Here is a 25,460-nt window from a genome sequence, read left to right as displayed (position 1 = left end):
GAGCTCAATTAATCAATATGAAAAATCTCATGTATTTGGATTAATCTCCACAAACTTTTCTAATTTACATTTAAATCCAAAAAGTGTAGCAAAACAAAAGTATATTGATTAGGGAGAGATTGCATACCAGTGAGTTTAACCATTCCGAAGCTGTAATGTTTGCTAGCAAAATGTTGAATTTAATAATTTCAGCTCCGTTATACTTGTCCACAGGAAATGAAAGATAAGAAGCTATATTTTCACGTAGTTGAAATTTTAGCGATACTCATTTTTTGTGATTATATTGTTCTATCAAACACGCGATCACACAAGCGCGAACTGTGAAACTAAGTATGATCAGGAATTACAAAAAAAAAATCTGTTGTGACACTCATTGTGATGCTATAAAGGAAAACCAGTATTGGAAAAGTAGTAACATGACCACATTTTGCTCAATCCACTTCGGGGAGTGTTCAATTAGTCTATTTTCTGCGTCGTGAAGGCAATCAGACTAAATTCTTTTGGTCCAGATTTTTCCTATAAAATTTTTTGTTTTTTTTTGTCATTGTTAAAAATAATGTGTGCAAATCGTTGCAAAACTCGTTTTTTAGCACTCGTAGCAACGTATAACTCGTGCTGAAAATATCATCTATTTGCAACTAGTTGCACAAACTACTATTAAATCTCCCAGTCCCAATGGGGTTTTACTTGATATGGGCAAATGCTGCCACGCTGCATTGATCACTTTCAAATCTCTTGCCGAGAAAAATGCCGTAGATACTTCAAAAGTATAGGATAAGCATTAAGGGACAATGCTATTTATTGTAGCCATTCTAATTGAATGTTTTGATTTAATTAAATATGCTTCAAATACCGTATACGCAGAGTACATTGATTGAAGCTCCGAATTCCGAAATTCTTTTTCCGAATACTACACAAAATGGGGTTTCAAAGTCTATGAATCCGCTCATCAGAAAAAATCAGTCCCCTTTCATATTTCTGTCCACCAAGCATTCTAGAAGCAAAATCGGTTGGGACTCATTTTGTATTAGTTCCAAAATCAATAACGCCTGTTCTATAGAATTGATAACCAGCACAGGGAATTTTAGAGATTCCGCACAGCTAGCTTTGCATACTTTGACTTGCCAAAATAACGGTGAGATCGATTCTCACTTGCCTGTCATATTTCCGGGGAATGAAGAATCTCGTTTTTCTGGATACAGTGTACCAATTAGTCTGCTGTCATAGAAGCTTTTAATAAATATAAAATATTTCCATTTTGCTTCAGTGCGAAATAACAAAACACTGTTCTACAGCAAACCACACTGAAATTCCGTCAATATTTCATCGATCTAAACCACACTTCCATAGGATTTTTTTTCCTCAAACCGAGCAGCCCCAACACCCATCAGCTCCAGCTGAATAAATATTCCAAGTATCTGTACTTCAAAACTACTCTCAATTGCCCTTCTCCAAAAAACAAAAAAAAAACTGTGCCACTAAACAAGCACGGATCACAAACAATAGAGGACGAGGCACACGCGCATTTTCAAACTTCTATTTTCAGGCGAAAAAGGGCCTCCACTCAACTCCACCCGCGGGTGGACTCCTCACCGAAGGTCGAAAGGTTGTCCGAAACATCAAAGACCCAAGATCAGGCCAGCATTATTTCCTCCATCTCTTGAAAACGGGCGAAGTTGGGCGGACGCGAGCGCGCGTACGCGGGGGCTTTGACTGCAAAGCGAACCGAAGATCAACTTGAGTCTGGTTTCACTGCGCGCGCGGTGCGGTGGAAGCAGATATTATTATTCAGCAGTTTTTGCTTTCGGTTCAGCTTTTTCGGGCAGACAACGACAACGAAAGCACTTACAAAAGACAAATAAGCGCTTTGAGTGTGGAATAAGCAGCCGGGTAAGTGATCGACCGAATGACGGAAGTACGACGGGTGGACGGTGTTACGAACTTTTGAGACATTTCGGCGATTTAGTGGGACGCATTTAGGGTTTGAGTTGGAAGTTCAATCGCCTGTCGAAAGACCGGTTCTCTCTTCCTCCGCTGCTGAGGCAGGTTGTGGCAGTAGAAACGCAAAAAAATTACTCAATAAAGGATTTCATTTAATATGTCGATTGAGTAGTAAGCTCAATGATTGTTCCCCATCGAAACAAAACTAAAAAGTGATATTCCAATCAAGTATTGAACAAGAATCTTCCAATCAAATCGATAATCATCATTGGAATAATTGCAATTCATGCTGTCGCAACCTGCCTCCGCACCGGTTCGCTACCGATCACGCGCACGATCGTGTTTGGGTGTTTTGGGAGAGGAGCGTAGGTGGGATTCAGTTAAACGAGATACAGTCTGTAGGCTGGTTTTAGAATTGGAAACTATGATCAGCATCGGTGCTGCTACTGAAGGATGATCTACTGATAGAATTACCGTTGTTACTACTGTTGTTGTTGTTGTTGTGATGGTTGTTATTAAACTGATGAATGCTATTGTTGTTGTTGTTGTGGATGTTGCCGTTGGCTCCGTAGCAACCGTAGTAGTTCTTAAGTTTCACTTATGCCAACGGGTACTGATGTCACAAGCTCGTAGTTCCGGCCGATGCGTGGTGGTAACCGAGACTCTGGTGGTAGTAGGAGTCCTGTCCTAAAGCGGCGGCCGCTGCGTGTGAGTTCTGTAGAGGGCTTAGGCCGTTGTAGCCGGCGTACTGACTCATGTCGTACATCTTGATGTCTGCCTTGGACTCCGTCGGTAGTAATCGGGTGATGGAGAACGGATGACTAGAGGGCGTGTAGCCGGGAGGTTCCTGCTTCAGGTGCATCGAGTGGTAGTCGCTGAGTAGCGAGGGATGGCATCGATTCACCATGGCGGACAATTCCTCTTGCTGGAGCTGCTGGTGATGGGGCCCGTGCTGGGAATGCGATTGCTGCTGGGCTAGGCAAAGGTCCGCAGTGGCATGCAGCATGGCTAGGGCGTCGGTATCCTTACCGTGGGCGGTATTAAGCATTCCATGCGTATCGACGCTCACTTTGTGATCCCGATGATGATGGTGATGGTCTTCATGGTGGTCCTTTTTGTCCGGACTGGTCGCATCCATACTTTGAGCTGGGCTTTTGTGCATCGAGCGAATGATTTCTTTTTTCTCGTCTTTGAAGCGCTTCTGCCGACGAAGGTAGCACCCGTTTTCGAACATATTACCCGAGTCTGGATGCAGCGTCCAGAAGGAACCTTTGCCGGGTTTGTCCGGAGTTCGGGGCACTTTGACGAAACAGTCGTTAAAACTAAGCGAGTGTCGGATGGAATTCTGCCATCGCTGTTGGTTCTGCCTATAGAATGGAAACAGGTCCATAATAAATTGGTAGATTTCCGCTAGAGTTAACATGTGGTGCGGGTTGTTCTTGATGGCCATTGTGATAAGGGAGATATATGAATATGGTGGCTTAGCGTGCGTGTAACTCCGTCGGTACGTGGCGGTAGGTTTTTCATTCCTTACTCGCTGGAGGGCTGCGGAGTTGGGCGATACTGGTTCACCGAGTACTTCTCGACTACCAGCTACGCTGGAATAGCCGGTCATCGCAGCCATCGTACTCATGCCATTGCCTCCCATGCAGGAGCCCATGTTGGTGATTGGGGATCCCATGGAACTGTATCCGATCGGAGCAGACGTTAGGCATTGGCTCGACATGGTATTCATAGCAGCTCCCATTCCGGCCATTCCTGGACTTCCGAGCACGCCGGTGCCAAAGCTTCCACCTTGTGGAGAAACCGATGACATTCCACCGACCGTCATTCCCATGCTGTTCATGCTGTACGTTGACGTCATGGGACTCATATTTCCGCCGGCCATACTCGGGCTGTTGATCGATGTTTCCGGATAGAGTTTTTGCATTTTGATTTCACTACTGTCTTCGCGCTTGTTATCACTTGGAAATTTTGTCTAAGCCGTGCACAAACAAATCAATCAAAATCACTTCTTTTAATATAACCTCTGTGAGCGACTGTAACCGTAGCAGCATTACTACAGATCAATCATCTCCCGTTCTCAATCGCTCATACCAAATGGTTCACATTCCTGAATGCAATCACCGAAATTGTTTATCACTCCAATACTACACCGGTTATCTACGCCGAACTGTGCTTTGTTTATTTGTTCACACACTCGGCTGATGAATGGCGTTGTCGTCCCGGGGTATTCCTTCGATTTTCAAACTGGGGAGCTGAATCAACCTCCGTAATTTAAAATTCAATAATAAACACAAACAATTCAGGAACACACAAACATTCTCCCGTTCCCGGTCTCTTGTCGGGCTGTTACCGCGCGCGCCAGCTAGTCGAGTACACTACGTGCAGGATACGAGGCAGTTTGGTAATATCTTGGACACTCTGGGGGGCTAGTCACTCCCACACTCTACACACACCGAGTGTTTAATAGTCGATTCCTTTTCGAAAGCGAACACAAAGTGTCAACCGTCGTCTACGCTGTCGATACGTCGAGATGAACGAGTTTTGTGTGGACACAAAAACTTAACTACTTGTACACCGGCTGTTCTCGAGGCCCCCGATGGACTCTCTGGAGCTAAAGTCCTTCTTCACAGTTCACAGGACCGCTGGCAAACAAACTCGTAGAGTACACAGACACACGATGCCGTACCGGATTCCGTTCCCCTTGGGGAGAGTTTCAACAGGTTTCGTAGTCAACGTCGTCGAACGGTCGTCGGTAACTCTTGAGGCTCAAGGCTTAAGCGTTTTTCGGGGTTTCCACTACTCTGGAAAACAACGGTGGCTCCTTCCCTTAGCTCGGTTCGATGTTGACTCGTTGCAACCCAAACACCAGTGTCGTTTTACTGATTGGAAAAGCAAATATGTGCGCTTCTCTCCAGGCCACGCGAGATGGTAATATGGCATCCGGCACCGAGGCCCCAATCTGAAGGACTCTCCGTCGACGTTGCTGGTCACCAACACTACCACCGTCAACCAAGGACCACTACGTGCGTACTCGGTGCGTGCGTGACGACACAGCTTTTCGGCGGCGATAATACTCGTTCTCTTCTCACTCGGTGCGTGTCCACCGAGCTGTGTAAGTGTTTGAAAAATGTCCGAAATTTTCACGAAAAACACTTCAACGCCAATGTGCCGCTACACACATGCCACCGCAGCGCACGACAAACGATCACGGAAGAACACCTCACGAGAGCTCACTTGTATTCCCGCCTCCCGCGGAGCCAATGTCACACTTTCGTCACACGCGAAAAACTCCAAAATACTCGATAATCCCGGTGGAAATCCCGTCGTCGGGAGGAAAATCCCTAATCGGCGCACTTCAACTCCCGAGGAAAAAGCGTCAGCTCGCGCGCGCGAGTGCTTTATTATTATATTATGTTTATATATTATAATGTTGAACAAACTTTGTCTGCCTGCCTCCTCGGAATAACAAGATGTGACTGTTTGCAGAGGGGAATAACTACTATTTGGCTTTCAAACAATATTCGACTGAAGTGCCTAACTAAACTTTAAACACACATCCTCCTCTTGCGTGACGGAACACAGCACTGCAAACGTATTGGTACCGACATTAACGACACATTATCCAATCTCATACCCTCCATCCGACGCGACTCGGCAGTGAGACAGAACCAACGCAATCTCTGCGTCCCACTCTCGCCGGCTTCACCGACCAATCGCAACTGGAACGAACGGGAGAACGAGCCACAAACAAAGAAACTCGAAATTCACCACCGAGAAGAGCTGAATTCACCACACGTTTGCTGCCTGCACCACTACCACAAACGCGCATCATTACTCGTCAATACACCTTCCTCGACCGGTCGAATCACCGAAAAGGGGTGGAGCCAACTCGATTTTTCCAGCTGCGGCTGCATCTGCTTCGTTTGGTTGCATGGACCTTCGCTCGTTGCCGCCAGGACCAAGCGGAAAGACAAAGACCGCACTCGTTTCGGCGCATGCGTCCTACATCGGTGCTCTTCTCTCTCATCCATCGCACCCCATGCCGAAATCGATTTTCTCAAGGGACACGATTCCCTCGCATGCAGGAGCTACCCGTCAGATCAATGTGCGGTGAGCGTTTTCGATGAAATTGGACATTCGAATCCTGTCTGACCTGACCACCTCCCAATTCCATAGTCCCCCGAAAAAAAAGGTTAACAGTGAATTCGACACAATTCGCTGCTCGGCTCCCCACAAACGGGAGACCGCAGTCCATCATCGATCCGGATCGACTGTCGTCGCCGTTGGGTCCGGCCAACCGCAGGAATCGATGTCGTTACCCCACACCACCGCCACCAGCAGCGTCGTCACCTTTCGCTCTAATTGACATTTTATCGGAAAACTGCCGCCGCACCGAGCCACCCCGAAATATCAGACCGACTACACTCGCCACGTACGCCACGGTCGGTTGGTTGGTTGGTTGGTCGGTCGATAGGAGTTGACACTGCTGACACTTCTTGGGTGTCGTGACGAGCCCGCTGTAACTACACCGGGCCCGGATTCCGAACGTGTCATACAATTGCTGCTCAAAGTTGAATGGCTGTCTTCGCTATCGCCAGCATTCCCGATTTTGGGGCAGCTGCCGGGCGATTAGAGAGATCATTAGACGCTGGCTGGCCGGAGTTCTGGTGGATAGTCTTCGACGCAGTCCTGCCGCATTGTGGGAACATTGAATGGACAACTGTAGCTGCAGGTAATCAGGCGACAGACTCGAACGAGGATTAATCAATTAAGTGTGATTCGAGACCTGTGATAAGGCGCATCTGCCCGGTGCCCGTGAGTGGCTTAAAGTGGAAGAGGCCAGTTGGCGCAATAAGCGGCGACTGCTGGCCGGGTGGTGGGCTGATTGGGGTGGCGTGTTGGATCGGTGGGACGTGTGGCGAATACCGGATGTGTTGTAGAGAAGGATTTATGCCTGCAGGGATGATTCACCGTCTTGGAATACGGATTTGCTAGTTTGCAAGCATTGCATGCCGCACTGATAAGAAAATTCTGAAAGTTGTTAATCTGATTACGAGTTTTACGCGAGGATTAACTTGGGAACTGAAATATATTAAACGTACATTTCTAAGTAACTTCCAAGTGTTTGATAATGTTTGTGGTTTTTAGATATTGAGTGTGAGAAGGAAGAACAACAAATATTTATGTGTTGCATCCGTTTAGTGGTTCTGACTCGTTTCAAGAATCCGTCTATTACTCATCATCATTTATTCGCTTTCTTCGAGTTCTGTCAACTTCGAACAAGATTTTCACAGCCAAGAACCAAATTAGCTTTTTATGCTACCTTCCTTTGCTTATGGAAAACGCTTTTCGTGAATAAATTAACGAAATATCGGCATTATAAACAAAACTGACTTAACGTGTGTTTATCATTGTTGTCAAAAATAAAAACAAATTGATTCCAAAATCAAATTACTTAAAGTATAAACTACGTTTTATCAAGCGCATAGATTATCCTGTTGTATTAGTGTTGAACAAAATTATAATAAAATAATTTTTGGATTTTGTTAGGAAGTTAAATAAGTTTGTATATGTTTTCATGCTTATTATTTTTTTCTCTGAAAAAGTGATTTTCAACTTTACCTTATCGAGAAAATATTTCTTTTTTCCACAACAAATGCCTTACTTTTGAAATAAGTTAATTGAAAAGTCTGAAAAATTTATTCTTTAATAGCATTTTAAAGTATCATGGGGTTAGTTAATATCCTTCGACTGCCATGGACCCATTCGTGGGAATGTGCTAGTCTCTATCGATAAGAAACAATTTTTATTTCAATGATTTAAAACAAAATGTTTGCTCACGCAATGAAAATGTGCGGAACATTAAAAAACACTGCTCCAACTTATGGATTGCAGGTAGCTCAGAAATGTTGTATGTTGAACAACCCAATTCTCCACATAGACACGTTTTGGCAAAAATCTATTAATTTAACTCCCCACGCGAACTACATATAGAATTTTTCAACAAATGAAATTTATGTATGGTCTCTAATATGCAGTTATTGAATTTATGTGTGTATTCATATTGAACATATGTTGTATTTCAAAATTGCAAAAATGTGTATGCCACAATTATATTCAATACTAGCTGACCCGGCGAACTTTGTCTCGCCCAAAACTGATCAATTTGCTGATAGGGGAACGGTTTGCCACTTCATCTCATAGCTCCTATTTCCATCCCATCAAAAACAAAGCAACGGAAAGGAATTTGGTTTGTTTATTATTTTTGTGATTTTTTTCAGCAGTGAGCACGCATGTTAACAAAAAGAAGCGACGAATTTGGTGCCGTATTTCTTTGTTTAGCGATGAGATGGATATATGTACAGTGAGATGGAGATCGGAACAGTTCCCCTATATTTGTTTACGTACACAATTTATCTAAAAAACAAAACGGTTTTTCAAAATAATTTTTCCTTTTTTTGACATTATTTCATCATGACACTTTTCGAATTAATTTAGTAGCAAAACCAAAATTAACAAAAATCGATCTTTCCGTTATCTGATGATAATGTCAACTTAGATGACATGATTTGAAATTATCATACAAAATGCACGACAAAAATCATGCAAATTGTATTAAAACCCATTTCAACGAAAATATTGGGCATTGATCTTTAAAGTATTCCATTTAATCTTAACATTTTTCCTCGTAAATAGAAGAAGAAAAGGGATATAAATTAGCATAAATTGGGTTGTCTATTCTTGAGTGATGCGCGGTCGTACAAATGCCTACTTTGTTTTATATATATAGAAGATGAAGAATTTTCTCAGTGATATGTTCTCAAGGACACTCAGTACCGAGTCAACTAATGGTAGTGATATGATTTGCTTACTCCTGCGTTCGAAGATTGCACCAAGCTCACTAAAAACAACTATTCAGTTATCAACTAACATTCGGAAACTAATAATGATCGCCTAGAAGTGCAAATCAAGGGAGGATCATTTATATCTTGACAGCTTCGTGCCGACAATGAAGAACCCAAAGCGAAATTTCATCCTTTTGGGTATGGTCCGCGGTGTATGTTTTCTTATGAATGTTCAGTCTGCACAACTAGCCGATGAAATTGTATTCCCCAATCTTCGGATGTTTCAGTTATTTTCCTGATTCTGCAAATGTTTAAATATTTCGACACTGTTTTTCATAAGGGCGAATGTCGCAAACGTAAACAATGCCTTTTCCTGCAAATTCCTCAACAATTAGGACCGCTCTCAGCTAACAATCACTTGGAACTGATGGCGCTCCGCGCCTTTTATCGAACGGAAGTGGAAAATACCGCCAGAAGTCTCTAATCTTCGTGAAATCAGCAGAAGAAGTCAATGTTTACGTTTGCGACTTTCGCCCTTATGAAACAACAATGTCGATTTGCAGATTTAAAGACAAGCCAAAACTTGAAGACAAGGAATCCAAAACTAAATGCACTCGCGTTTTCAGGAGCACCCACAGAAGCCAGGCACAATTGTCATTTTTTTTATTTCGCGCATGCTGCGCCGCAGCAAAGCCTATGCGATGTGTTCGGAATTTTGGCACGGAAAATCAAAATCCCGGCCCCATTTAACATGCACGGGGACCAAAATCCGGCGAAAAATTTTACCGAGGTGTAAGGTACACTCAGAAATAAATGTATACCAAATAGGTTAAAAGTCATACTAATTGGCTATACTCCATTGCGCAGTGACATCACGCACTACTTTTGACAGGTACTGGTCCTGTTGTTTACATAGGATTTCATTTTAATTTTGAGATACTTCTATCATTCTTTGGATTATTACCTAAACTGATCGATAATTATCTATATTTGAATGCGGAATGTACGGAATGTCTTCAATATAGTGAAATATGCAGATTTAATTTGGACCAAAAAAATTCTAAGTCTGAAACGTAAACAACAGGACCAGTACCTGTCAAAATTGTGAGGTTATGTTTGCCGCGCGCAATGACCTATTCGCCTGGTTGACCCCGTATTAGTTTAAGCTTGAACAATACGGAGATAGTATACAGTCACTCTCAAAATTGAGCGTACAGTATGGATTAGTTGACTACATTCGAAAATCTCAAAGGAAATTAAATGGTTAGGGGGTCGTTCAACAATGATGTCACAGGTTTTAGGGGGGGAGGGGGTCTAAGATTTTGTGACACTGCATATACTAGGTATACAAAAAAACGTGACAGAGGGGGGAGGGGGGTCTAGAAATCTCAAAAAGTAGTGGACGTCATATTTGAATCGTCCCTAGCTCGGTTGTTTTTAATGCATTTCAATATTCATCCCTTCCTTCAATGTATGCGTACATAAAATTGTTGAAATTTTCTCTAAAGTTCATTTATTTGTGAGAGGTGAGTAGCATTGCTATTTAACAATTCAATGCCTGAGGGCAAAATAAATGCTTTAATTTGTATGTTTCATCGGCATCGTTTCTTATATATGATAGATAATCGAAATCGAGCGAGACATACGATTAATTTGTCAAAATTCAGTCGATAAATGATGAAAACAGATGTAAACATACAGAGAAAACGACAAATGTTAGGAATGACATAATTCAAATTTAGTATGTCTTTAACATAAATTTGTTTTTAAGCTCGATTATTGTCTCAGGTCTATCATTAAGAGTAATATTATTGAATCCAATCATTCACAGTCAAATTCTAAAAGTACAAGGTGCATGTTAAGGTACCGAACATAAAAACAGCTTTTCAATCCCTTAGAGCACTTTTGATTGAATATTGAAAAGATAGCTTAAAATCGTAATTTCATAATTAAATTTAGATTGAACTCCACGGTCTGTTACCATAAGGGATAAAATTGGATGATTTCCATGTGGCGAGTAAAAATAAACTTTTTTAAAAGTTCGGCAGCTTATTTAATGATATCTTGGTGAATTTAAATGATTCAACCAAATTTGTTCCTACGGTGACTGAGTCTTGAAATATAAAATGACATCTTATAATGTATCCGTGTGCTCCTCTTTTATTAATATTGTTATTAATGGGTGTCCTGAGCTTATAAGCTACCTATACATCGACTTTTAAATAAAGTTATACTTAATTTGAATTATGCCATTCCCAACATTCGTTGTTTTCTCTGTATGTTTACATCTGTTTTCATTATTTACCGACTGAATTTTCCCAAATTTATCGTATGTCTCGCTCGATTTCGATTATCTATCATATACTAGTCGACCCGGCAGACGTTGTCCTGCATAGTAGGCGAGAATGTGCGTTCCGAACTGCCCATGCAAATTTCGCATAGGAATCACAATTTTAGTTTTTCACGATTTGCTCAACTTTACTCGTAATTTTCGCATTAGAAAATATCATATAAACCCGTCGGAAACTATAACGAATGTTTCTGCTGAAGAAATGAAAAAAATCCATCCAGCCGTTTTCGAGTTATGCGGATACGAACACAGACCATTTCATTTTTATATATAAGATATAAGACACGATGCCGGTGAAATCCATATCTTGAGGCATCTATTTTGCCCAGCAGCATTGAATTGTTAAATAACATTGTTTATACATCTTACTTGTTCGCCATTTTGACCAAAACATGGTTTAATTTCAAAACATTGAATGTTTAAGTAGCGGATGTTTATTATTATAAATATAATCATGAAAAAAAACAATATTAAAATACATTAATCGTGTTTATAATAAGAATTTTTTTAGAAAAACATTAGCTGTACGCTCAATTTTGTCACATCTAATAGGCGTATTTTGAGATTATTTTCAAATAAATGAACTTTAGAGAAAAAAAATTCAACCATTTTATGTACGCATACATTGAAGGAAGGGATGAATATTGAAATGCATTAAAAACAACCGAGCCAACAATTAAATTTCCTTTGGAATTTTCGAATATATTCATCTAATCCATGCTGTACGCTCGATTTTGAGAGTGACTGTAAATTTAATTTATTGGCGCATTCCAGTATATGGGAATAGAATAAACACGTTTTAATGATTTTAGTTTTGTTTTTGATCTGTCATAAACAGTAAATAAAAAATCTTTCTATATCCTTCAATAAAGATCAGGTTACGCATATTATATTTTATTACAGTAGAATATATTTAACTGAGTCATAACATTCTATAATGGAATTGCAACGATAACTTTGTAAAAGGTATCCATGCTCGGTGTGCGAGATATTGGTCTTCCAGACCCGAAATCAACGTATGATGTTCCGGCGGATCGATGATGGCCATCCTATGCTCGGTCAGGATTTCCTCCTCCGTCATCTTGATGTAATTGTTCGACATGGGTCAACAAGTCCCCACTGATGACATCGTTCCACCAGCTGAGTGAATTGCTTCATATTCCAGTGTCCCACAGCCACCGATGCTCAGCAAATTAACCAAACACTAGGTCCGTCTCACCACGAACTACTTCCGTCGAGAACAGCGCGTTACCGTAGAAGTTTTTCATTTGAATTCCGTTCTTGTCCGGTCCCTGTGCGATCCAATTTGCGAGATTCATTTATGTTTGCCTTTCTTTTTGTCCTTCCCCCGATCAGCTTGAGTTCCGCCTTCATTCTGATCAAAAATTTTGATTTTAAATATCTTGTTTTATTTTTATTCCGCATCGATGACAGTCTTTTGCCTGGAAGCACCTGTAAAAGGTAATTTACCCATGTTTATCAAAATGTTTATCATTTTCTGGAGAATTATATCTATGAACTTACGTTTGAAAATGTGTATGATTCGCCATACGCTAAAGAGCTTCTATTCTATTGAACGATGATCAGTTTTTTGCGTTTTCAGAACATAAAACGTATCTCATCACACTTGAGAAAATCTTAGTTATACAACTTTAAATATTCCAGCACAAACCAGCCTTAGTATACATTTGAATATTTGATAGTATACATTTTATACAAAGCTGCTATGTTTTAATGTAAAAAATCACTAAAATGATTAAAATTTAAACTATTTGCGTTTATTTTAAATTCTGAGTGTAGCCTTAAGGCCTAGTACCAGTACGCTGATGATACGGAATGGGCTGACGGAAAATTTGATCAAATTACCAAAGTAAATTTGACAGCTGATTCAGTATGAAAGAAATGTCACTCTTCCGTACGGAATAATGGCACGGAATATTTTTCCGTAAGGAAAAGCGACCCATTTACTTTACCCAGTAGGCGTTATCAGCGTTACGAAATTGCCTGTACTTGTCAGCTCACGGAATTTCAGTAGCGGAATCATTCCTGGACCATTCCGTGTTCTATCTATTTGCACAGTACTTTTCAACAGCTACTATAACCTTAACTCTCTTGATGCGATGGATATTTTTAACAGCTACACTGAAAATAATTTAAACATTCATATTACTGGTTTCACACATAAATCTACACTTATTGAAAAGTATGTGGATGTAACGTGTATTTCCAGTCGCATATGTCAAAAATACTCTGCTGCAGCAGAGCAAAGGGAACCGAAGCGACAATCTTTCTTTGTAGTTTAGAATAAAGTGACCAGACGTCCCGGATTATGCGGGACAGTCCTGGGTTGAGCCTACCTGTTCCGCATTGCCAGGTGTCCTGCATTTTATGATGAATCTGTTACGTCTGGAAAATCTGTGAAATCCGTAGAAAATAGGTTATCTAGAAAATCTGTAACAGATTCGAACAATTAGAAGAAATAATGATTTTTATAGAGTCTATTGAACCTGGAGAATAAAGTTTTGAAGTTGCCAGTTTCGGTAAGTATAAAAGTATCTGGGGAATCTAAAGAATCAATAAAAGTTAGGTTGATTTCTCAGACTGGATTATTAGGAAACTGAAGCATTTGAACAACCTGGATGGTCTAGAGAATGCGCAAATATTAGGAATTTGTATGATCTACGGATACTAAAATATATGAAGATATTCTGAAAAGTTTAAGTCATGATCTGAATAGTAAGATCTTGAGTTAGCTTCAAAAACTGGGAAATTGAATACCGGAAAATGTGTAACATTTGGAGCATCCTTAATTCGGCAAAGATCTCAGAAAAAGCAGGAACACGGCTTACATAAACGGACAGTACCCAGTAGACCAGTAAAGAATGCTTCGTTTATCGCTTTTTTCACGACTGGAGCGTTCATCGGACCTTCTCTTCGTAGTACACTTTACACTATACGCTGAAAAAAATGGCCGATGGAAAGGGTCGTTTGGCCGAAAGTCGTTCAACCAAAAACCATTTGTCCGAATGCCACTTGGCTGAATATCGCGCTTCACTGAAAATCATCTAGCAGAATTCCATTTGGCCGAAACGGATATTAGACCAAAATGGTTTAGCCGAAAATGTCATTTGGTCAAGGAGAATAAAAGTATCATCGTGGCATAAAAGTATCATCGTGTAAGCCTCATGATATACGAATGCAGAAATGGTAACTTGGCTTAGAAACCTCGAAGTTAATAACTGTGGAAGTGCTTAATGAACACTAAGCTGCGAGGCGGCAATGTACCAGTGGGGGATGTAATACCAATGAAGAAGAAGATGGTGTTATTTGAAACTAAATACTTGCAACTTAAACGACATATTTACATGGAATAGAAATAATTTATCGTAAATTATTGAATGAAAATTACTTTAAAAAATCTAGTACAATCTTGTAATCCCCAAACCTTCAGAAAATTAAAATGTTTTGTACTTTGCAAAAAATGTTGGAGAAACGTGCGTTTAGGGTGGCAAAATAAAGTGCTTCTACCCTACCCCGTTTTTTAATCCTCTGGAGCTGATGCAGATTCTCGAAGCTCAGACCAGTTCAGACTTACAGTTTTCAAAATACCATCAGATATTTTCGATTCCGTAGATCATACAAATCCTAATCATTTCAACATGCTCTAGAGCCTCTAGGTTATTCAAATGTTTGAGAGTTTGACAAATCAACTCAACCTTTGTTGATCCTTCGAAATGCTTAGTTTTTTTTTAATACTTTGCAGATTGTCCAAATTCTCAAAATTATTCGAACCTTCCTTCTCCAAGCTCAATAGACCCTTTCAGACTGTCCTAATTGTGACTTTTTTCTGAGTATTCGGATCTGTTACGGATTACCTAAACTTCCCATATTCTACGGATTCTATACTCTCCAAACTTTGCAGATTCAAAAAGGAATGCGGGAAATTTTCCGAGACGCCTGTCACGCATAAGAACTGTTCATTAAAGTAAGTGGACACGTTTTTATGAATGGTTTAAGGTTAAAACTTAACAAAAAATTGGAAATTTTCGGTCTGTGTGTAAAGACATTGTTTACTTTTTTTTTGGAAAAAACCTTAGACATTCTGAGCGATAGGTCGGATCAGTTTATCAACTCGCAGATCAATTCTGCACAAATGGTACAGTGCATTTTGATGGACGACGAGATATAGGGTAAATCACTACTTGGGCCTATGGACCCGATTCCCGGCTCACTGCACAGGAAACTAATGATTTATACTGTTTGGAAGTCATAGGTTTATGATTGATAATTTTTAAAAAGTCTCCCATTTATCTATCACAATACTAAATACATTTCAACCACTTGTTTTACTCCTAATTGATCCAATTGTAGAAAATAAAAATGTAGATTTCAAAACTTCGCTCTCCGTTGCCACACCACTGAGCCGGAGTGATTCTTTCCACTTTTACAAAACGGTATCATCAAATAAACACCTACCTGAAAATCGTCACAGTGCTCGATATAACCATTGCATCACCACACCATAATTCTAAACACACGCACTTCAATTCTTCCTATTAGTTCGTTTCACTAGAACTTATTTAAACATATTAGAATACATTTAAAAATGTATTCTCAAACCGAACAAAAAATCACCTCGGCCCAAGAACTTCTAGCCGCACCGTGCTGCCAAAAGGCCAGGAGTATGAAAATGATCCTTCATCGTTAACATGAAAACTGTCTAATACGTTGACGCTATCATGTTATTTATAATTCTCTCGATTTCAAAAGGTGAAAAGAATATTGTTTTTAATTGTTTGGAAGCAATCTGGATGAGTAAATATATCTTCTCAACCAAATAAAAATGGACGCAATGAGAAAACAGAACTGTGCAATAAAAATCCTATTCGACTAAATGCTGATGTCATATTAGTAATTTGGAGACAGTACTCGTCGATAGCAAATCCTTCCGCACGCGATGGCATATGAGCAAGTCAAACCACCTTCCTTTTGCCAGTGAAGATATATCAGCTTCCACACTGATATTCTTCCCTCCCCCTTCATACGGGAGCTTGGCAGAAGGAAGGTCGTGTGATTTGTGCCATCACAAATATTGCCCTCCGCTCGCTTTCAAATCGACTTCTATAAAAACATTCTTCATGCCTGCCGTATCCTAACGGAACTATCAATTCTATATTTTCGCCTCCAATTCTATCATGAACATGTACGTCCAAGTTTGGAAGATGATATTAGCATTTCCATATCATTGCAAATAAAATTGATTATCTGGCATCTTGTTGTCGTGGAACGTGCATATTTTTGTTTACGCTTCATTTTCCACCGTCCCGAGAGAGAATGAGAGTAAAATGTTGAGAGATCGAGTAAAATTTTGTTTAGGCCGGGAACTTGTTTTACGTGTGCCGGAATGGCTAATCAATATGAATGAAATGAGTGCTGCACCTCGTTATTTTAAATCCAATAAAAGCTTTTTTGAACGATATTTAGCACGAATAGCTATTTTTTAAGCAGAAGTGAACCCCATTGCAGTATTATACAGCCCACAAATTGCTTCCTGTCATAAATATCAATTAAACTAGTTGACCCGGAAGACGTTGTCCTGCACAGTAGGCGAGAATATGCGTTCCGAACTGCGAATGCAAAGTTAGCATACACGCTTAAAATCAATAACACAGAGATATGTTTGCTTCACACAAAACGGACCTAATGCAGAACATCCTCTAGATGAGCGACAGTTACACAGCCACAAAAATAGCTCGTGTGGTTTTATTGAAGGTTGGATTTCAATATTTTCAACAGTATTTGGTTCCTCATGAAACAAGGAATCTGTACAAACGTTTACATGTTGAAAAGGACCGTTATCACGACCGTACGAGGCATTTTTGTGCCTGTGTAACTGTCGCTCATCTAGGGGATGTTCTGCATTAGGTCCGTTTTGTGTGAAGCAAACACATCTCTGTGTTATTGATTTTAAGCGTGTAGGAATCACAATTTTGTTTTTCATGGTTTGCTCAATTTTACTCGTAATTTTCGCATTAGGAAATATAATATAAACCCGTCGGAAACTATAACGAATGTTTCTGCTGAAGAAATGAAAAAAATCCATTCAGCCGTTTTCGAATTAAGCGGATACGAACACAGACCATTTCATTTTTATATATAAGAAAGAAGAAGGAGAAGAAGATAATGCAGTCGTACGCATGTTAGGCCGGGAATGGGGTAAGAAACCCTACGTCAAATTGGACACCAGTGCACTTCCAGGGCCACATTTTTTCAAAGGTGAACAGAGGACAGATATGCCTGATGACGTGCGATATATCCGAACCGAAAAAAATGGGGAAAAGTTTGTGGTACGGCAAGTAATTTGCTCCTGTGACTTAAGAGATCTCCGTATTTCACAAACAACGGTGAAAATTAAAGAAAATAATGTATCAAAAAACGACTTCTAACCATCTACCGAAAGCATATGGATCCTCTATTGTTTTGGTCAGATCTGGCATCGGCTCACTACGCTTCTGTTACGTGTTCGTTTGAAAAACAGGTATCCACTTTCATTAATGAACAGTCCTTAATCCGGGACTTAATTCTAATCACCTATCACATGATTGCAATGTTATGTCAGCAGCAAGCTAATGATGTGGTGATTCATATCCCACTTCTCCGTCTAGCCAAATGTTATGGAGTGTTTCGACTAGTGTTAATTTTTTCGAGCATCTAGGACAATTTTAAAATGTGAGGTCAGTCTCACGAAGATGTCTTTTTGGTGAGGTTACATCTATATTCTACACTCAGAAATTTTTAAATACTAAATAGGTTAAAAGTCATACTAAATGGCTATTCGCCTGGTTGACCCCATATTCGATTTCAGTCCAACTATACCTGGATAGTATAACTTTAGAATATTGTGATTTAGTATAGGTAGGCTTTATGGCTATTTAGTTTATTTTGGAGCTGGTTTATCGTTTTTAGGTTATGTCGATTTGTTTTCATTATTTCGTGTTTCTAGTTAAAAGTTCAAACAAACAAATTAATTCATTTTCAACTTTATTAGCTCAAAAATCGTAATAATAAACATAATAAGTCATGCATATGGAGAAATGTTGATCACCATTAAAATAACTTTTGGCACATAACGCTCTGAGGCTCCATTCTTCCGTGATACATATCGGCATACCGTTGTGTCACCGTTTTTTTCGATTGCGAAAGCCGTTTTCCATATCGCAAAGTCCTCCTCCAGCTCCTTCTTCACACAAGTATGTTGTTCCGCTCGATTGCGAGTGGACTTGAGGCTATTTTGTGGTTTCGTGGACGGGTAGCATCATCCGGCAAGGAGTGTACGGTTTTTGCTGGCACTCCTTAAGTTGTACTGCATTACACGGGTTTACACCATCTAAAACTTTTAGGTCCGTTTCAGCGTGTCGATGAATGGCGAATCTACAAAAAAGGACAATGTATTATAAAACTTTTCATACCTTAGATTCAATATCACTTTTCCTCACATTTTACACTGTTGAATTAAACTTATGCAATAAAAAAAATCAGCCGCCGATATGAATAAAATAAACCACGTGCGGGAAATCATCAGCTGACAGAATGCGAAACAAAAATATGTTCGCATTATTCTGGCATAGTATAAATTTTAATAATGTATAGAATACATTGTTATACTAATCGTGTATATTTTTGAAAAATAGCAAACGAGTATAATTTTAAACCGCTCTTGGATTTTATATATTTCTGAGTGTAATGCTTTCACCAATATCGTGATACAGTATTTACCAAATTTTGTCACTCCCCGATTTTATCACGTTTTCGACCCGATTTTGTCACCCCAAATAATTTTAAAATTTTTAATCGAGGCAAATTTTTTAGAATAATTTTTGTTTTGCGAAAAAACAAATGTTCCGAAACCACCGAAACTCCCCACACCAATTTTCTGGCAACGTCACTGATAGTTAATGATTATGCTTTCCTATAAATTGATCTAAGATTATGACGTTTCTTTATTTTTTTATGGTATCTTTCTTTATAGTATCGGAAACCTGTCTACCTAACAAGGAGCTGTATTTTCTCGATTGAACATATCATGGCAGCAGGGCCCAAAAATGGCTGCCACAATCGCCGTCCTCATATTTCTAAAAATCATGTTTTAATGCACAGCACACTGCAATGCAGTAAAAATTGGTTTTGCTCACATCACATCATTAGATTTCTTTCTTCAGAAGTGTTAGGTAAACTTGAAGATGAATTCTCGCTTAACTTTTCAAAAGGACCTAAGTAACATTTTTTTCATGATTTAATTTGAATAGCGCAATCAACACAAAAACATGGAAGCTTTTGATTGCAGTACTCAAATTAATTCATGAAAAAAATGTTACTTAGGACCTTTTGAAAAGTTAAGCGAGAATTCTTACGGCTTTAATTTTAAAACGATGTTTTATTGATCACTGAACCTACAGAAATCAAAAAAAATATGATAGGGGTAAAACAATTTTTTCATTTAATTCTTATTATGTCAAATTCTTGATGATGAAATTTTGAAATGATTCGCTATTATTTTTAACAGTTCTTAACTATCAACGAATGGAACATCAAACCAATGCCAATGTCAGGGTTTAGGTATGAAACGGGTTCCTACTTCGCTGTCCTGGGAGACGTCCTACAGGATGCCTTCGAAAGAGGCAGACACGCAGCCCTTCAACACGAAACAATTAACTATTCAACAAAGCATTACTCAGTTCTGTTTTGCACACAATTTGGGAGATTGTGATTTTTAACATTCCATGCACAGATGTTGCCTCATACTGTTTCCATTTCTTCCTTGAACTCCACGATGGTTACATATGCCTTTGAGTACTTCCTAAAAATCAATTCTGTTCATTTTTGTTGATTAAGGACAAGGTTGATATTAAGATCGCCGCTTATTTTGATCATTACAGTTATCGTAATGACGAATTTATTCTAGGGTTACTGCTCCTGGATATTCATCACACGAAAAACAAAGCAATGAAAGGGAATTTGATTTGTTTCTTATTTTTGTGATTTTTCTTCAGCTGTTAGCACGCATGTTAGCAAAAAGAAGCGACGAAAACGGTGCTCTTTGTTCCGCGATAATATGAATAGGGCAGCGGTTCTTGATCTGGTGCTCATGTTCCCCTGGGGGTACCTTTGTTGGTCTCTGGGGATACATGAGATAAAGGTGCGTAATGGCGGATGTTGTATTATGTGTAATTGCTCAAAAAATCTTATTTTATGATTGAACTCGAAATTTAAAACGATTAGTACGCTTTTATTGACTCTATTTTAATCATTTTACTACCAGATAGAACGGAGTCTTTTTGTTTTATTGAGGAAATTTGCCATCCTGAATAAAGAGCACAATCCTAGGGTTTGGATTTTGGAGAGATTCTAGAATCGCTGTACAAAAGTTTATGGTCAATATCTATTACGCCCATTTTGAAAGGGTCCACCAATTGATATTGTTTGTATTGAAAATTTATTTTCAAACGTAATAAGCATGTTTATTAAATCATAATTTCTATCTACTTCGTAACTGACAAAAACTAGCTCTCAAAGGAGTTTGAGACAGATTCTATAACATGCATAACGTCCTTATGGTCAAAAGAAACTTGCAACGGGACATCTTGTGACAAACTGGGCGTCGATTTTAACCAATTATTAGAGAGGAGTGCAGCGCGAGTTTTCTTCAAAATTGAAACATCGTCACATTTGGCCCCAAGGATGACGGTTTTCAAAAAGTCCGTAATAGCCCAAGAGTTCCTCAGAGGCTACACTCTAATTACGAATTCTACTAGCCACATTGGTTGGTGAAGGCAAAACAAAAAACAATCGATGTACAGGAATAAGGTACACCGGGACAAGTTGAAATGCGGGGTAAGTTGAAACGGAAGCTGTAATTTAGATAGGAAATGACCGAATGTTCTGATTATTTTCAATTTTTTTCAACAAACTACTCCCCTAAACGCACCTTCTGACTGCCATTCCCGGAAGATTGCAGCTTTCAAAAGCAATCCCTGTCATTGTTTATTTTTCGCCCTTTGCAAAATCCAAACCAACTATTTGACGTGCCAATGAAACATGTCTCAAAACGATGTTTGGAAGAGTTTTTTTGCCTTTCTCATACAACTAAGTTGTACCGAAAGGCTATCATTTCACTCCGAAAACGAACTTTTTATAGAAGCCTGGAATACCCATAGTGTTATATACTAATCGACTCAGCTCGACGAACTGAGCACATGTCTGTCTGTCCGTGTGTATGTATGTGTGTATGTGTGTGTGTATGTGTGTGCACAAAAGCTAAGTAAAACATCAGACAACTTTTCATATAGTAATCCTTAACCGATTTTCTTGCAACAAGTTACATTCGAAAGGTGGTAAGGGCTTGTATATCTCTATTGAATTTTGTGACGATCGGCCGTTGCATTCAAAAGTTATTAAGAAAATTGTTCATTGATCCCTTGATCGACGGTTGTATAAGGTTGGTGTCCTTGCTAAATGCGAGAAGGGTAGTATCACTTTTCGGTGAATTAAGTTGGGTTTTTCATCAAATTTTCACGGTGGGTAATCATTCAATGTTGAATAGCATAATGGTTATGAAAAATCGATGAAAGACCGGTTTTAATTTTTGTAGTTTGGTTGTATGATATTGCTCCGCATGTTCAACTCTTCGGGGCAAATAGAAATGCGTGGTGCGGGGCAAGTTGAAACAACGATTCAAAACGTCACTCTCGCATTTTAAAGTCATATTTTTTTAAAGAATTCAACATGATCTGTAAATACATACATTCGAAAAACATAAATTTATAAAAACATGCAAACTTCTGAAAATAAATTTAATAAATTTCCGCCAATTCCGTCGTGAATGCAATTCTCCTACACAGTTAAAAATTCTGAAAATTACACGCTATGTAAATATTTGAACCCATATTTTGTGTTCAATAGCCTTTAATTTTACATACAACTTTATCTTGTACGCAATATTCAATACAAGCTCCATAGTAACGACGACCTGTAATTTTAAAAAGTGATGGAAAAATGAGTCGAATCAAACGGAGCCTTTTTGTTACATCACATTAGCTGTAACATGTTTATACTGTGTACAATGAATGAAAAGAATGAAAAGGGGTCATGTTTAAACTGCAGTTTTGAGTTTCTTAATCTACTGAGCACTGACTCTCAGAAAAATAAAATGTAGAGTATGTACACATTTCGTTAACTCCACCTTTCACTTCCCCAGCTGCCTATTTCTCCAATCGAAGAGTTTATGAGAGATATGATGGCTGGTTAATTAATGAGCATTTATGAAGAAGCCACAACCGAATGAATCAAGTGCACAATATACAAGTGAAACAAATAATGAACCATCCTGAATAGTACGGTACGAATAGTACGAATAGTCCAAGTGGTCACCAGTAGGAGGAAATCAATTTGATAAATTTTCAGCGTAGTGCGTTCTCCCAAATTTGGTCTCTGAAAATACGCTTGTGACTTTGTTGTACACTGCCCTTTTTCACATAAAAGTCCCATGTCATTTTCACCAACATGAGTAATTTGCCGTTGAATTTATCAAACTTGTCTTACACGGAGAAATACACAAAAAAATCTAATAAATGGGAAAAAATTCTATCTTTCCAAAAATTTCACATAATCTTCTTTATCTGTAATTATTGCTGTGGGACAATTAAATGGACCATACTTAAGTTTATTTTTTTTATGTAAAAGAGTACCTATCAAAATCTGGGGAAAGTTGAAACAATGCATATAAAATAATAATTTAATTATACAAAATATGTATAAAAAAGTTTGTTAAGGTTGCTTATTTTTTATGTATAATCTAGCAAACACCGCAAACGGATTCAAAATATATCAAAGGGTGATTTTTTAAAGCACTTCGAATTTCAACTTTGAAAAAACCGTTTCAACTTGCCCCGGTAAGACAAAAAGGTTGATAAAGCTGGAATATTCGTACACAGAAATTTCTCTAGTCCGAATATGGGTATCAAAGTTCGTGGCTTTGCGAGAGGCTTATTACAGAAACATTTTCGAGAACGGATTTTCGACTTGTAGCTACCATTAACCGGAAAATTAATTCTAGATTCTTGGTTAATTATAAACTAGTATGAGGGCTTACGTCACAAACAATGATAAGCTAAACAAAATGTATTTTTAACATACCCTCGAAAAACCCGGAAAATCTCCAATGTTCGTAGTTCGATGATTAAGGTAAAAGATAGAAAACTAGAAGAATTTCTACGTCCGACGGTTTCGGTTTTATCAAATTCGGATTATTTTAAGCATTGAGTTTTGCAAATTTTTCTTTTCATCAGTTTTTGCGCTGAAGAAGCAAATCGTCAAAATCTGTACGGATAATTTGCAGACACCCTGTACATACTTGTATTCTCTTGGCAAAATGACTAGCCCAAACCGGGTCTAGTCTCGAAACCAGTCAACTTCAGCATGACCTGCTTTGTAGCAATGTATAATTTTGCTGAGCTATGGAAGCCCTGCATGCACATCACAGCATTATAATCTCTGTTTCTTAATTAAAATTTCCAAATCCTCAATTTTCAAAAGTTCTCTCAAAAACTATCTAATTCTATCACATTTCTGAGAACAGGAAATCAAATTTCTCAGAAGCTGACACTTTAATATCCTGGAATTTCGATCAGAATTGAAATGTTTTACTCAGAGTCCCATTTCAAAACATTTCAAATATTTAAATCTTAAACTAATAAAAAAGTCATAATTTCAATATCCTTTCAGAATTTTTTTTGCATCTTCGTCAGCATTACATTATTAGTTTTGATGTTTCAAGGCCATGTTATTATTTTTGGAATGCTAGCACGATGAAACTTTTATGTCCAGGTGAATCGAAAAAAATATAGACCAGACCGGGAATCGAACTCAGTCTCCTTCACTATGGCATTGCATCAGACGACTAAAATTTCGGGAACTATTTTATTTCAAACATCTTCTGTTTTACCTTTTCATTGGTAGCGTCTTAAATTTTAATTTGTATTCGTAATGTATTGAAAAAAGCTCGTTGCTTTGAAAAACGACAACACAACGAATATAATAGGGGTATTCACTAAACGGCGTAGGTTGCTGCGTATCTGATTATAGAAATGTTTCACGCACAATCATAAGGGACATATTTCAAATCGCCTATGAAACATTTCTATAAACAGATACGCAGCAACCTACGCCGTTTAGTGAAAACCCCTAATGTGTTTTGCCCAAAGATGGTCTAGTAGCCTAGAAATTTGATTATATGACATAGGGAAAATGAATCCTGAACAAAATTTGATTAGAACCAAGAATGCTAGTTGCGGTAACTTAAACTAAATGATTGGAATTTTGTTATAATTTAGTCTAAGTTACTGAAACTTTAGTTATAACTCCGTTACTAGTGGAATTCAAACAACGAACCATAAGGCAGAGTTGCAGAAAAACCTTCGCACTAGAAGTCCACCATACAACACATTTTGAAATTCAGTTTCTGGAATGAGTTATTGACAATCTACTAAATGATCGAACGCGAATTACTAAATGATCGATAACATCCTTGATTAGAACACATCAAGATAGATAGATATCGAGTTAGGGAGGTTATAGAGATGTAGAAAGCGAAAATGTTCGTGGATTGAAGGCGCCGAGAAAACCATCGACATAGGGAGAGACATCAGGATATGAATAATCGGGATGAATAGAGCCGACTTTATTTGTTTTAAAACAAATCACAAATGAATTAGACCGACCAAACTAAATATGCTAAGCATTGTTAATTAAACCTTTAAATTGCCCTTATCCTTAAGTACTATTAATAAAACAGAGTGTAGTTTCTAGAGATGTTTTTAAGTTTAATGGGAGAATCTTGCGAAGCTCCGTTGAAAATTCGGTTCCAACTTGCAACAGCATTTTTATTTTGAAATTTCATTAGAAAATACCATCAATAGTCATTGATACTGCTCGAACACGGACTTCAGGACAAACTAATATGGTTAGCGGAAGCAACTATGTGCGTAGTTCATGTTTAAGGGGTAATCACGATTTTTTTTTTAAACGCTTTTAAGAAGATTAAGGCAAATTGATTGTTAGTTTAATGTTTTAATTCTTCATATCATATAGCTTTTATATTTATCTAATGGAAAATCAAAGGTGGAAGATAATTTGATTTTTATCAATTTTTTGCGCTTTTTAGCAGATGCATAACCTATTTACAGAAAACTGTGCTACTTCATTCCTTAGAGATGAGATAAATTGGTTTTAGTGATTTTCTTTTAAGAAAACTATTAAACTTT

The 25,460-nt window shown here is 38.5% G+C and overlaps 1 protein-coding gene across 1 annotated transcript; it reads right to left on the bottom strand.

Annotated features, from left to right (window-relative positions):
• Positions 1 to 1,114: 1,114 nt before the first annotated feature.
• On the bottom strand, positions 1,115 to 5,485 carry LOC134208183 (protein fork head). Its single transcript, XM_062684240.1, has one exon. It carries the CDS (start codon positions 3,869 to 3,871, stop codon positions 2,561 to 2,563), a length of 1,311 nt encoding a protein of 436 aa, XP_062540224.1. The 5' UTR covers positions 3,872 to 5,485; the 3' UTR covers positions 1,115 to 2,560.
• Between the last annotated feature and the right edge of the window lie 19,975 nt (positions 5,486 to 25,460).

This window comes from Armigeres subalbatus, chromosome 1, assembly GCF_024139115.2.
Source record: "Armigeres subalbatus isolate Guangzhou_Male chromosome 1, GZ_Asu_2, whole genome shotgun sequence".
NCBI lineage: Eukaryota > Metazoa > Arthropoda > Insecta > Diptera > Culicidae > Armigeres > Armigeres subalbatus.
This window is presented reverse-complemented; position numbering and strand designations above follow the sequence as displayed.

Bases quoted from the DNA above. Each gene is read 5' to 3' on its own strand.
- LOC134208183 (XM_062684240.1), bottom strand. From the start codon at position 3,871: ATGCAAAAACTCTATCCGGAAACATCGATCAACAGCCCGAGTATGGCC.